This window comes from Chelonia mydas, chromosome 19 (assembly GCF_015237465.2).
Source record: "Chelonia mydas isolate rCheMyd1 chromosome 19, rCheMyd1.pri.v2, whole genome shotgun sequence".
NCBI lineage: Eukaryota > Metazoa > Chordata > Testudines > Cheloniidae > Chelonia > Chelonia mydas.
This window is the reverse complement of record NC_051259.2, coordinates 9,480,103-9,495,234: the sequence shown is the minus strand read 5'-3', so window position 1 is coordinate 9,495,234 and position 15,132 is coordinate 9,480,103. Positions and strand designations below refer to the sequence as shown.

The following is a 15,132-nucleotide window of genomic DNA, read 5'->3' as shown; positions in this document are numbered from 1 at the left end:
TACACAAAAACCTCAAGTTCATTATGCAGATTGCACAAGCTTAAATGGACCTTGTCCTAACAAACAGTCAATGTTAAGGGGGAAAAAAATGCAGCACTTTAAAAGAGGGCAATGTTCCAAGGGGCAGGGCATAATTACTGTAGGTTTCCTCAGACAGGATTTTATCTAAACCGCAAAAGAAACGTCTATCATTACGCTGCAATTTAGGAAGGTGCCCTGATTGGCCAATGCACAGAGAAGAGCATTATTTAAATGAACACAGAAAGCAAAAACAAAAGCAAGTAAAGTTCACAACCCCAGCTTCAAAGAGCAATGCCCTGCCAATAAATACAGCATGAGCAAGATCAGACTAGAGTTTAACGTATTGCAAAAAATTAGTGAAATAAAGTAGTTGTGTTAAATTTTGAAAAATGTGGCCTTCATTGCGTCACTCACATTAATTTCAGTTTTAAAAGCATTAACCTGTAATACATATTTGGAATTGATGTAGGTTTAGCATTTTATTTCGTTTGTTGGGTGGGAATTTAGTTTGTTTAAAAATCATCATTCTGAAAAAAATTAAAATAAATAAGTCAGTCCATCAAGGAATTGGGACAGTTTTGCCTTGAATTAAATCAGTTTTATCCTGTAGCAAAAATGTATACTTTAAGGACCAGAGGGAGGAACGCATTAGCTTATTGATTTTAGCACACAAGTCTTTCGCAGCTGGGAACCAGATCCATTTTCTCCACTGGGATAGATAGGGTATCATAGGTCAGGATTTAGATGCACTGGCAAAGATGAAAGATTTCTTTGGTGGAGGGACAGGGGAGTCAGAAGACAAGGAAATAGAATTTATAAAGTTTACAGCTTGTGCTATTCTATACATTAATCATTTCACCCCAGTTGTACAATCCCTCAGTCTGGAACACTCATACTAATAATTTTTTAAATTAATCATTGAGAGTATTTTTATATTTCCACTCATTATCACAACTAAGATTTTTCATCATAATTATTAGCATTACTGCTGTGCTTAGAAGCCCTAGCCAAGGACCCAAGTGTGCTAGGGAGTCAGTGTCATTTCACATGCCTCCCCAAAAAGAGTCAATTACATCTAACTGGGTCCAGGATCTGTCTAAGCAAGCAACCTGTGCTGCCCTCTGACTGTGGAGGCTTTTTTCCAGCTCCAACTTAAAACCAGACTAATTTAAACAATAAAGTCATATCTGGGCATTCTGCCCACATACTATACTTGAGGAAGGAGACGTGCCAGTTAGTACCTTTTTTTAATGCTTCCCTCCAATCCTTTGCAGTGAGGCTAATGTTGCAAGATGTCATTGCTGGGCTGGTGACAATTTCTACACACATTCAGAACAGTTTGTGGCATCGTTCTGGAATAAGTGACTATTCCAATGCATAACACAGACATCCCCCTAGGATGAACCTCCCATTGGTGTGTATTTGAGCATAAGTTAACAGTACAAAGGTCATTCTAAAGCAGTGGTTCACAAACGTTTGTATGGGTGACCCCTTTCACACAGCAAGCCTCTGAGTGGGACCCCTCCCCCACACTGAATTTAAAAAAAAAAAACCCAGCATTTTTTATATTTAACACTCTTATAAATGCTGGAGGTGAAATAGGGTGTGGGGGCAGAGGCTGACAGCTTCCAACCCCCACATACTAACTTCACTACCCCCCTGAGGTGTCACAACCCCCAGTTTGAGAACCTCTGTTCTAATAGGCTATATGTCAGTGACCCAAAAGGGTTGAGGCATCTCGGTCTACAGATACCCTGCTGGGATAGGCTCAAAAGCCTAACAGGATTGGTAACAAGAGAGGGTCTTTCAGAGATTCAAAAGACAGCCCTGGGTGGCAATGACTGAAAACTGTTGCAATCTGATGCCTTCATTGGTATGTACAAGAACATTTTTGTTATCTCAGACCACTTCTTAATGGTCTTATACACAAGTTCTTACCACCATGACTTAGACCCTCATTAACAGCCTCAGCAGAGAGAGCAGGGACTGAATGGACATGGGCCATTTCTATTGGTAAGAAAATTAGCTGTTGATCTTTATGTCTCATCAGTCCCTGTTGTCAGATTTGTGACACACGGATGGGAAACCAAAAGAAAAATTACTGATGTTGTTGTTCTTCCATGAACATAGATAGAATTGGAAGGATTCGATTTTTAATCAGCAAATGTCAGTAGACATCAAATTTCACCCTATACCTACAAGCCCATGAAAAAAATATTTTCTTCCATAATAAAAATTTACAGATAGGCAAAGAAAGAAAAATGCTTTTTGAGAAGTTACTAGAGTCTGCTTTAAGGCTATTTACTTTGTATATTTTGACACATGATCTTGACAATTTGTGTTTTAACCGTTATAAAGTTTTAACTTTTTGAATCTCACGGTCTTTTGTCTGACCCCTCCATAACTTCTGACAGCTGTGAAAATTAAAAAAAAGTAAATGCTTAAAAACAAACTGATATTATCTGTCAAAGTTATCAAAAAAATAATAAAACATGAACTCTGCCAAGAATGGAGAAGAGACTTCAGGGTTCAAAAGACATCAATCTAGCACCTTTCATAAGCACTAAGTTCATTTAAGAAAATGACGTACTAAGAAACCGATACCACTCAATAGCCCTTTCCTGGCAAGCAAGTGACTGAACGGACAAAAGTCTGTAGTTTAGGTGATGGTTAAATATATAGCCCAATGACACTGACTAGGAAGAAAGTTTCTCTACAGTCTCCAAAAGGTTTCATTTAAATTCCAATTTTATTTCAAAACAATCATGAACTTAATAAATTACACAATAATTTTCTGCCTTTATAAATTCTTCATAAAATATATTTTACAACTTTAAAGAAAGATTAGAAAGTCTTCTCTTTCTGAAGTGCTGATGAATATCTTGACCTTTGTGTCATGCTGGTGAATTATTTTGTAGCTGCTACAATAGTTTGATCAAAGGTTTTACATCAAAGATTAAAAAAAAAAAAAAACCCAACAACAAACCAGACCAACAAAATCACACAAAAACCAGAGACCTCAAGGACTATCATTCAGTGTTAACCAATGAAACACTCAGCTTCACCACCACCACTAGGCTAAGCACCATGCGAGGGTCTTATAGGTACCCCCCAGCCTTTAAAGTGGCAATCAGTGCAAAGAAACACTTTGGGAAATCAACAGTTCTACCGTATGATCCATTAACTATCGCTTTAAATTAATTTCTCAACAAAAGTTAAGAAGCAGGTTCACTGTTATCCTTTGAAACTCTTCAGAAGAGATTAATTGATTCACAAAGAAGGTAAGTGCTAAATATTATTCCAAGACAGAACAACATTTTAGGGTACATTAGTGAACAGACTAGTATCCCTGCTTTGGTATTTTGATATTTTTAAAATCTTCAAGAGTGTCGTTCTAGCAGGGCACGATCTTTCATCTTACATAACCCTCAAAAAAGCATCAACTTTTCAGTGTTGGAATGTTACTAACACATTGTGCAGTACCACTGCGCACACAGTCACAGCTTTACCTTCCTCCTTGCACTGTGACCTTGTCTTTAAAGGCAAGCTGGGGCTTCTGGTGTACTGATTCAATTTACAAAACATTAACAGAATGAAGAGATGACTTCCAATAAGTTCCATTTATTAATTATAAAGTTTAAATTCCAACCTTACCTTTATAGACAAAGTCACATGCAAGAAAGACAGTGACATCACGATAAGTCTGCTCAAGATGACCGGGGCCAATTTTCAGTTGGTATAAATCAGCAAAGCACTAATGAAATCTACGCCCATTTATACCAGCTAAGATTCTGGCCCAATGTGTTCTATCAACATCTCAACACGACAATACATCTTTTCCTGAAATCTATTGCCATCTTGCATTTCTATAGCATCTTCAGATTTCTAAATGCTTTAGAACCAATAAGCCATACAATACACCTTTGAAACATGGAAGTATACTCATTGAGAGAGACAGAAGTTAAATAACTTGCCTATGGTGACAAAGCGAGTCAAAAATAAAATCCAGGGTTCCTTGTTCCCTGCTAACCCGCTACACCACACTACACTGTGCAAGGACAGAATACAACTGGCTCTTTCAAATTCCTAAAAGTTTAGAAAAGTGACCAATAACCTTGCTTCATGGTCCCTTCCTGTTTTGTTTTAGGAGCGACAAACTGTACTTTTCATTTGTGGTAAGCGTTCACTTCACTTCATTCATGGGGACAGTAAACACTGACTGGTCAGTTTCACTTTCTGATGTTTACACAGCACCACTAGGGTGCAATGTTTGGATTGCAAGCATTCCAGGGGAATGTTTAATCCCAAATGAGAAGTATTTCATTTTGAAAGTTCTAAAAATTTTGTGAACTTGGTTTTGTAAAAAAGTTGTTTAAAAGCCCACTGCAACTTTAAGATTTTACTCACCAATCAGACAAGACATTTGGATGAGTAAATTTAGTCTCAGGTCTCCTCCCCCAATTATGATAATTTAAAGGGTAAACAAGTAAGATCATGCACCTGAGCTAGTTAGTGTTCATGACACTACTGCAAAGCTGTTTTCGTCTACCCTAGAATGCACTCTTCATGGAAGTTCTCCATTAACATATGAATCAGTTTTTGTGAAGATGGATTAAAAGCCTTGTACTATTTCAAAACTTTTAGATTTACCACCCAGGATTAAAAATCAAATCAAAAAGGAATAAAACACTACCTCTTAATATGTAGAGAAACAATGCAAAGATTGGTTAAAGTTTTCCACATGAAAGGTTTAACTGAAGCTGCAATATTTCATTCACACACTGAATTTTAGGACTTCTCTCCCACATTTGAAAATGGAGATGCTCACCATTTAAGAAAATCATCCCCACAGCACGATCACATTAAGTGACATAACTGCATCAATGCCAAGAAGAAAGGAAGCACAAGTGACTAACAGATCTGGGTAACAGACAAAAGGGCACAGAAAAATTGTGTTTCAGTCTTTTTTTTGGCGGGGGGAGGAGGAAGAGTCTTAGAGTACTATTTTATCTACATTTTCATAAACCAAGTTCACAAACCGAAAGTGCTTAGTTGCTACTGGATTATAGATGCACAAGTGCAGGCATGTTAGGAAACTGTAGCCTAAGGTGTTAGAGTATTTGGTTAGCCAAATAAAATGAAATAGAATAATTAATGATCTAAGGAACAAGCTAGCACATGATTACATAAGTCTGTAATTTGATTCCCTCAGCTACAACCTTACTAGGTGGTAAGTGCTCAGCTAAGAAACATCTCAGCACCTTTAAATCTTCTGATCCCTTTGCATTGCATTTTTGTCTATAAAGTCAAGTTTTAGGCCTTTTTTTGTTTACATTTATAGGATATAAAAATAAAAATGTAAAAAACACAATTCATTTGGGAGTGGGGAGGGAAGTAGGCTTTTCATTTATTTTCTTCACAGATCCCAATCACCCAGATTCACACCAAATAATTTAAACAAAAGTGGCATTTTCTCTGTATGGAATGCAAACTCACACGCTCAGTCACTCACATATGCATAAATATATACACATAGATTTACTTTACAAAGTACAAGGGGTTGCATTACCAGCATGCAAACCTCCTCTTCCATGGGAGTTCCTAATACTGTGATAGGAAACTGGAATGTCTGCAATATTCCATAACATATTTCTGAAAAGCAAGAACATCTCAAAGCATGAATTTTTTTGGCCAACTTATATAAATGATCATCTTTACATCCACACTTGAGTATAACATCTTGGTAATACACATATAAATGTATTTATAACAAAATGGCCAACTCAAATTTACTTTAATTTACGCAAATCAAAAGAAATTCAGTTGGTAAAAACTAAACACTGAAGTTCTCATTTCAGGTTTGTTTTGTTTTTTGTTGCCACAAGGCTGCACTGCACCATTGTTAAAAAACAGAAGCAGCTCTGTTGAGAGGATTATGGGTATTGGAGGTCACGTGTCCCAGCTGCTGTCTTTAAAAGCAATTTTGACTAATCTGAGTTCTAGTTCAAAAGCATCAGGACGGTCTTGTGGGTTGGCAGCCAGCATTTCCTTAATCAGCTGCTTCATACGGGCATTCATAGATTTTTTCTTTACAGGGATGAGAAGTTCCATTTTGGGGTTTTCTAGAAGTGCCTCCCCAACTGGCACAATCTCTGTCCCTTGCTTCACATAGCTTCCCAAAAGTTCTTTCTTAGTCTCAGTGTCTACGAAGGTGATCCTTTCTAACATTGCCCAAATTATAATTCCCAATGCAAAAATGTCTGCTTTTGCAGTGTAATGTCCTTCCCAGACTTCAGGGGCCATGTAGAAGTCAGTCCCACATGCTGTTGAAAGAAAACATTTATTTACGTTGACAGGCTCTTCAGGGTTCTGTCCTGAGGCTGAACATACCTTACTTAACCCAAAATCAGCTACTTTCAGAGTGGGTTCCAAGTCACTAGCATCCATTCTGCTTTGTGAGATCAGAATGTTGTCAGGTTTGAGATCACGATGGATAATTTGATTTTTGTGAAGGAAAGCCAGGGCACTGCTGAGTTGAAGCATGAAACTGGTGTTGGTCTTGCGGCTGGGCTTTCGGGATAGCAGGTACTCATTCATATCTCCTCCATCACAGAAATCCATCACAAACCAAAGGTAATAGGCGCTTCTGGGATCAAAGGCTATTTCTCCTTTTAATGAGGTCTCTACAAGCTGTAACAAGGAAGAGAGATTTCATATACCTGTTCAGGAAGCATAATTCACAGAAACAAAACTACTGACTGAAAAAATAATAAAAGAAAGGAACAGAGAGGGGAAGAGAAGTTACATTCTTATCTATTTCATGTAAAATTTAAAAAAAATTTAAACGTCAATGAATTTGACAATCCTACTAATTCTCTGCCTGAAAAACATAGCTCAAACTCCAATTTAAAACCTAGAGCTATGGGCAGATAATAGTATTCTGAAAGATACCCAAGTACCACCTTCCCATCTATTTCAGCTAGGCAGTGTCCCAACCACCCACCCACTCTAACAACTTTAATCCAAATACAGTGTTTCAGCAGGTAGCACTGGTACAGCGCCAAGGAGTTACTTGTCCTCTGCTGATGAAACATTATGTAATGGAAGTCTGAAACTTACTTTTCACTCCATCTCCATGAATAAATTCTAACATACTATCCATGAATAAATTCTAACGAAGAACAATCAATATGCATAGCTAAACAGCAATAGAAACTAACGAGCTTCCGCTTTTGCTGAAGTTATTTTAAAGTAATCACTTATTAACTAGCTATTTTCCCAGATGCATGGAATATATTTGAGCAGGAATTTCCAGTTACTGATTTACATGAAAACTAATGAAACAACTAATCAGCTTTGTTAGTCCTAGTTACACAACTGTACATTTGCTTCTTCAGTTTGTGAGGTGGCTTTCAGCACATTCTGGAAACTAAGCATTTCAAACCATGTGTGTTAATAATAAACACCACATACTACCAATACATACTGGACTAAGGATACTTGGAAAGAATTTTCAAAAATCAAAGCAACTGCTAATAGAGCCTTCTAGGAACACTTTTTGAATCAACAGTGAGGCTCTTCTTCTGAAAAGTGAGTGAAAAAACACATGGCCGCTTGAAAGTGAAATTGTTAATATAGCTGTGCTCCTAAGGTTGCAAGAGCAATACAGCGGTGCACAGGCAAACCAGGAAGTTTTTGGAAAATGTAGGGGACAATTTCCTGGTGCAAGTGCTGGAGGAACCAACTAGGGGCAGAGCTCTTCTTGACCCGCTGCTCACAAACCGGGAAGAATTAGTAGGGGAAGCTAAAGTGGATAGGAACCTGGGAGGCAGTGACCATGAAATGGTCGAGTTCAGGATCCTAACACAAGGAAGAAAGGAGAGAAGCAGAATACAGACCCTGGACTTCAGACAAGCAGACTTTGACTCCCTCAGGGAACTGATGGGCAAGATCCCCTGGGAGAACAACATGAGGGGGAAAGGAGTCCAGGAGAGCTGGCTGTATTTTAAAGAATCCTTATTGAGGTTACAGGGACAAATCATCCCGATGTGTAGAAAGAATAGTAAATATGGCAGGCGACCAGCTTGGCTTAACAGTGAAATCCTTGCTGCTCTTAAATACAAAAAAGAAGCTTACAAGAAATGGAAGATTGGACAAATGACCAGGGATGAGTATAAAAATATTCCTCGGGCTTGCAGGAGAGAAATCAGGAAGACCAAATCACACCTGGAGTTGCAGCTAGCAAGAGATGTTAAGAGTAACAAGAAGGGTTTCTTCAGGTATGTTAACAACAAGAAGAAAGTCAAGGAAAGTGTGGGCCCCTTACTGAATGAGGGAAGCAACCTCGTGACAGAGGATGTGGAAAAAGCTAATGTACTCAATGCTTTTTTTGCCTCTGTCTTCACGAACAAGGTCAGCTCCCAGACTACTGCACTGGGCAGCACAGCATGGGGAGGAGGTGACCAGCCCTCTGTGGAGAAAGAAGTGGTTCGGGACTATTTAGAAAAGCTGGACGCGCACAAGTCCATGGGGCCGGATGCGTTGCATCTGAGAGTGCTAAAGGAGCTGGCGGATGTGATTGCAGAGCCATTGGCCATTATCCTTCAAAACTCATGGCGATCGGGGGAGGTCCCAGATAACTGGAAAAAGGCTAACGTAGTGCCCATCTTTAAAAAAGGGAAGAAGGAGGATCCTGGGAACTACAGGCCAGTCAGCCTCACCTCAGTCCCTGGAAAAATCACGGAGCAGGTCCTCAAGGAATCAATTCTGAAGCACTTAGAGGAGAGGAAAGTGATCAGGAACAGTCAGCATGGATTCACCAAGGGCAAGTCATGCCTGACTAATCTAATTGCCTTTTATGACCAGATAACTGGCTCTGTGGATGAAGGGAAAGCAGTGGACGCGTTGTTCCTTGACTTTAGCAAAGCTTTTCACATGGTCTCCCACAGTATTCTTGCCAGCAAGTTAAAGAAGTATGGGCTGGATGAATGGACTATAAGGTGGACAGAAAGCTGGCTAGATTGCGGGCTCAACGGGTAGTGATCAACGGCTCCATATCTAGTTGGCAGCCGGTATCAAGTGGAGTGCCCCAGGGGTCGGTCCTGGGGCCGGTTTTGTTCAATATCTTCATAAATGATCTGGAGGATGGTGTGGATTGCACCCTCAGCAAGTTTGCAGATGACACTAAACTGGGAGGAGTGGTAGATACGCTGGAGGGGAGGGATAGGATACAGAGGGACCTAGACAAATTGGAGGATTGGGCCAAAAGAAATCTGATGAGGTTCAACAAGGACAAGTGCAGAGTCCTGCACTTAGGACGGAAGAATCCAATGCACCGCTACAGACTAGGGACCGAATGGCTCGGCAGCAGTTCTGCAGAAAAGGACCTAGGGGTTACAGTGGACGAGAAGTTGGATATGAGTCAACAGTGTGCCCTTGTTGCCAAGAAGGCCAATGGCATTTTGGGATGCATAAGTAGGGGCATTGCCAGCAGATCGAGGGACGTGATCGTTCCCCTCTATTCGACATTGGTGAGGCCTCATCTGGAGTACTGTGTCCAGTTTTGGGCCCCACACTACAAGAAGGATGTGGAAAAATTGGGAAGAGTCCAGCGGAGGGCAACAAAAATGATTAGGGGACTGGAACACATGACTTATGAGGAGAGGCTGAGGGAACTGGGGATGTTTAGTCTTCATAAGAGAAGAATGAGGGGGGATTTGATAGCTGCTTTCAACTACCTGAAAGGGGGTTCCAAAGAGGATGGCTCCAGACTGTTCTCAGTGGTAGCAGATGACAGAACAAGGAGTAATGGTCTCAAGTTGCAGTGGGGGAGATTTAGGTTGGATATTAGGGAAAACTTTTTCACGACGAGGGTGGTGAAACACTGGACTGCGTTACCTAGGGAGGTGGTGGAATCTCCTTCTCTAGAAGTTTTTAAGGTCAGGCTTGACAAAGCCCTGGCTGGGATGATTTAATTGGGGATCGGTCCTGCTTTGAGCAGGGGGTTGGACTAGATGACCTCCTGAGGTCCCTTCCAACCCTGATATTCTATGATTCTATGATCAGCAGAGACTGAACAAGGAATATAAATAATGTTGTTCAAACTACGTATTCACATTTTACCCACACCTCATGACAGTGAAATTAATGCACTGTGGCAGTAGTGAGGAATCTTTTTAGAGAAATAAGTCCTAGCAGTACATTTTTTTCCTTCTTCCATAAAGCCCTCCTAAGTCTTCATAGTATTTAGCACCCTGGTTCAGACCTTTAGTCCACAAAGTTCAGTATCCTACCCCTGACAGTGGCACAACACCAACAGGTAGGTCCTCAACTAGTTTAAACTGTCATAGTTCCATTGGCTTCAGTTTATACCAGCTGAGTATCCGTCCCCAAATGCTTCATAAGAAGCTACTCCCCCTTTACTACTTGCATACTGCATCTGGCCAATTCTGTAGTATTCTATTTTTTGGGTAGGAACAGGGCAAGAGATTTGACTGCCCCCATCTTAACATGTATAATTATAAATGTCATTATAAAGTTACCCAAGCCTCTTTGAAAGTCTAGATACAACAGATAATTCTATACTTATAAGCATTCTGGGACAGGTGTTATCATTTGCCGTGTTTGGGCCTCACACAAATGACCTCTGACTTGATTGAGGCCTGTAGGTGCTACAATACAAGTAATAATAAATAGAAATGTATTAAACTTGAACCCATGCTCTTTGTCACTCCAGCAGTGCCCTGTAGATCATCCTTATTCCATCAATCCAAAATAGAAAGTTTCCTTAGCTCGCCTAGTTTAATGTCATTAACACTGGTATAATACCTCAATGGTCCCTTTAACAACAGTGAGCTAGGCACTTTCACAGTGTTCCCCAGCAGTCATGTCTAACATTGGACAATGATTGAATCAAAGACAACGAAAAGACTGCTAAATTGTGAGGGGCCTTCCTACGTTTGTACAGCACACAGCACAATGGGGCCTAAATCCTGACTGAACACTACCATAACAAATATTTAATAAAAGACCTGCACTAGATGCAAAAAAACAGGAACAAGTGTCTGATTATTACATATCTGATCAACTCACACAATTTATCTTTAATGTGATAACACATGACATATATAAATAAAGTAAACATTTGGTAAGTATTCACTGGATGTGCTAGTCACACACTGAAGAGTGATATTTATACATAAATGAATTTACTTTCTCAGATATCTATTCCTATCATGCCCTTATCACCTTTGCTTCTCTTCCAAAAGCTTTTAAGGTTTATTTGCCCTTTTTAAAAAATAAAAATAAATCTCTCTTGCATTCTGGTAATGGACTTCCTGATTACTGGCAGAATCCTAAGCGATGGCTTCCTAAGCAAAGATGGTTACTTCCTCTACTGAGGACAGCTGGCATTTAGAAATCCTTGTGAGTTCTGTCTTAATAAATCAGCAAATGTCCATTCATGATTAGAGCTACTGTAGGGCTTTTACCCAGAAAATACAACAGTGCGTATCTGGATTGTGTTTTGTTTTCATTCCCTTAAATTGTCAGAGCTAAATGGGATTTTAGCTGTGTGACTTTCATTAAGCCTGCCGGAGTTGCATGGCTATAAATCTGAAAATCCAGAGGATTCTGTTTACTAAACCCATTGTATTCAAACATCTCTAGAGAACTCTTAGCATTGTTTACACTGCATATAAAGACAAAAAGCTAGCCATACCTTCCCCACTTCTTCCTGCCCAGCTAGATACCCATAAATTACTCCCATTCTCCTCCCAGTTTCATGTACCTGTACATAAAGGGAAGAACTGGAACCATGGGACATCTTCTGCACCATACCATCTTTCTGTAAGATGCACTCCTCCAGATGGATAACATTTGGATGCTGGCTCTTGATACTGCTCAGTGCCCAGAACTCACGTAGAGCTAGTTCCACATTCTCTGGAGCATGACACCGAATTTTTTTCACTGCAACCCGCGCAGAGGTCTTCCTGACGACTGCTTCATACACCACACCATAACTACCACGACCAACCTCCCGTATTAGATCGTACTTTGGCTGGCTACTCACCATCTTCAAGGTCAAGGATTCTGGGGGAAAAAACAACACGGGACTAAATCCTACGAATAATGATTGATCTGCATTTCCTCTCTCTGTATCAGTTAGAGAAGTATCATTTGGGCTAATCACTGTGCTTAAAATCATCAGTATTTTCATTCATCAAATATAAATCAGATTGCAATGAGCCATTACATTCAGACGTTACCGATATGAAGCCTCAAACTTGTTTAGTAAAACCATGACTAATGCCAAGAAAGATTTTCAAATATACACTATATACTAATGTTACCGTCATTTTTGCCGGCCTTTATCATAAAACATTCACAGTTCAGGCACAACAACAACAATCTCTATCTTTCACTTGTATTAGGTCAGGACAGAACTGTCACATACCTCTCTCAACTGCTTAATCTCAACATCTTTTACTCTAACTCTGTGTACAGTATCAGTGGAGTACTGTGCTTTCTTTCACCATATATTATAGCATTTTACCAGTTAAGGTCCTGGCAGAAGCCCATACTTAGGGGATTTTATACATTGTTTCAAACTGCATTAAGTAGAAAGTCACAAAGGACAAGGGTAAACATTTTCAGTTGTAGTTTAACTATTAAATGATTTTCTGGTACCGAGGCAAAAGGAGTACTTTGAGATATATTTTAATTTTTAAAAATTAAATACAAACAGCTTATTATGAATGGACAGCTTAAACAGGACAAGATATTTAAAAAGACATTCTACATTGTTTACACTCAAATTCTAGTTTTGTTAAGAAAGGATGGAGGCTGGACTAAAACTTATATGTTCATATTTTAAAAAAAATCATGGGAATATACATAAAAGTCTTCCTTGCAAGATTACAAACCCAAAAATACAACAGCATTGTACTAATGCAAGCCAACCAGAAAGGAACACTAATTACAGACAGAAAATAAACTTTGGCCAGGTGTTTGGCCAAGCACAGTGATTTGCAAAGAGAAAATAAATGGACTAAATGGCAAAATAGCAAATTAGATTATTAGAATTAAAATATTTTTTAAAAGTTAGTGACACAGGTAAGTATATTTACTACAGTAAACCATACACTGAGGACTACTTCACTGAAGCAACCTTCTATCATCAGGCAACTTTCAAGTATCTACAAGGTTTGCAGCACAAAAGAAGTTACAAATATCATCAATCTCATGACAACATCAGTGCAGATAAATGGAGACTTGGCAGCAACATCTTTGTTATGTGAGTTTACAATCTTGAATGATTTAAATGTAAATCTATAAATTCCCCACAGAAATGCCACTACAATGTGAGATTCAGATAGTAATATTTACTCAGCCTGCTCCTATAACATCATGATATAAGCATATGGAGAATAGTGCAGCCTAAATGCTCAGGTAAAGTAACTAGAAAACACACAAAGGAAGGTACACACACACAAATGGTATCAAGTTCGGATATTAAAAAAAACCCAATAAAATGAATGTAATTGTGAAGGAAAGCCACATATTTCCCAGACATGGGTCATCTCAGGCTCAGAGCATGGAGCACAATTTACCCTTTAAGCATCAGTTTACTATACACTGTACCAGAAACACTCCCACTGCTAAATAAATATCAACTGTCACCTGTCTTCCCCACTGCCCTCTTTAAAAAAAAGGGGGGGGGGCATTTCCAGACACCAGCCCTTCCTCTCATAGGGCATCAGAACATTCCCAAGTATCATCCGGGTCTATGTAATAATCTAACCTGACCAAACCTCACCCCCCAGCAGACACACGCTCAATAAAAAGCCCCCCCCCCCCCCCCGGTTTTGTAATATCAAACTTCACATATTCTCTACTCCGAGGACTGGGGAGCAGCAGCCAGGTAAAGGAAGGGGCTCCTGACTGACTGACAGGTTAAGTGATTTTTATTGGGGTGTTTAGAGCCCACATGTTTCATCCACATTTCGCTCAAGTACTGGAAAAACTACGGGGGTGGGAAAGTCCCCCTGCTACACCCTCCCCCCGGCCCTTTAAGGAGGCAAACTCCCCCCCCCCTCCCCCGCCGTTCTCAGGTCCTCCCTGGAGACCTCCAGCAAAACCAGAGCTGGCCTAACGTTCCCGTGGGGTGGGGTGGGGTGGGGGGGGGCAGCAGGAAAATAAAAACCCTTCGCAGGCCTGCTCCACACCCCAGAGAGCCAAGCAGGGCACCAGCCCCAGTCGCTCCCCTACCCGGCAGGTGAGGCCTCCCCCCAGCCCCCCCTCCTCAGGTGACCCCTCCTGCGCCTCAGCCCCCCACTCCCCTCCCCTTCCCTCAGCCCCCGCCCCCTACAGTCCCCTCCCCCCTCCTGACAGCGGGGGACTCGCGCTTGCCCTGCCCCCGGCACGGAAGGAGGCCGCGTTGCTCGGGCCGCCTGTCAGGAGCTCCTCCCCTCCGAGGGCCCCCTCAGCTCCCGCCGGCCCTTTGCTGGGCAGCCGCCCCCGACTCGATGTTACCTCAGCGCCGCCGCGCTCTCGCCGCCCGGCCGCCATTATAGGGCTCCCTTCCCCCCACCCCACTCTCACACACACACACACACACACACACACTTTGGGCGCCGACACACCCCCCTCCGCGCGCCCCCGCCGCCGCCTGGACTCGGCTCCCGCACGCGCCCGGCCCTTGCGGCTTCCCCATTGGCTGAAGGGGCGGGCGAGCCCCCGCTCCTTCTTTGTGGCGCGCGCCGCCGCTTCTCATTGGCTGGGCCGGATGCGCGCTGGGCGGGGCTTTGCCTTGGAGCTCGCGCCTCTGCTGGCAGCCCGCCCGGTTCGTTCCCCCAGCTGCAGGCACCGGGGTCGGGGATGCACCAGGGGTGCAGCTCCCAGCGCAGCACAGGGGAGACGAGGATGCACTGCTTAAGGCAGCTGGGGGAGGGTTGGTTTATGGAGGGGGCGGGGGTATGGCGTTCGTGCAGCTCACGTTAGGATGCAAGGGAGAGGGGAGGATGCGCCATGGATGCAGATCGTATGGGGGGGGGGGGTATACACCACTTCGCGCAGCTGACAGAGAGATTGGGGGAGGGGATTGAGGAAACC

General features: G+C 41.7%; 1 protein-coding gene across 4 annotated transcripts; it reads right to left on the bottom strand.

The window, feature by feature from the left end:
• Window positions 1-2,751: 2,751 nt before the first annotated feature.
• PDIK1L (PDLIM1 interacting kinase 1 like) lies at window positions 2,752-14,742 on the bottom strand. Of its 4 annotated transcripts, none has more exons than XM_037881893.2 (3): window positions 14,554-14,742; window positions 11,810-12,111; window positions 2,752-6,711 (listed from the first exon to the last, which is right to left on the bottom strand). In XM_037881893.2, the coding sequence occupies exons 2-3, from the start codon at window positions 12,092-12,094 to the stop codon at window positions 5,971-5,973; spliced, it is 1,026 nt and encodes a 341-aa protein (XP_037737821.1). In that variant the 5' UTR covers window positions 12,095-12,111; window positions 14,554-14,742; the 3' UTR covers window positions 2,752-5,970. The 4 variants fall into 4 exon arrangements, with proteins under 4 accessions (XP_037737821.1, XP_043388229.1, XP_043388228.1 ...); XM_043532294.1 differs by having other exon boundaries at window positions 14,664-14,733; XM_043532293.1 differs by having other exon boundaries at window positions 14,647-14,665.
• Between the last annotated feature and the right edge of the window lie 390 nt (window positions 14,743-15,132).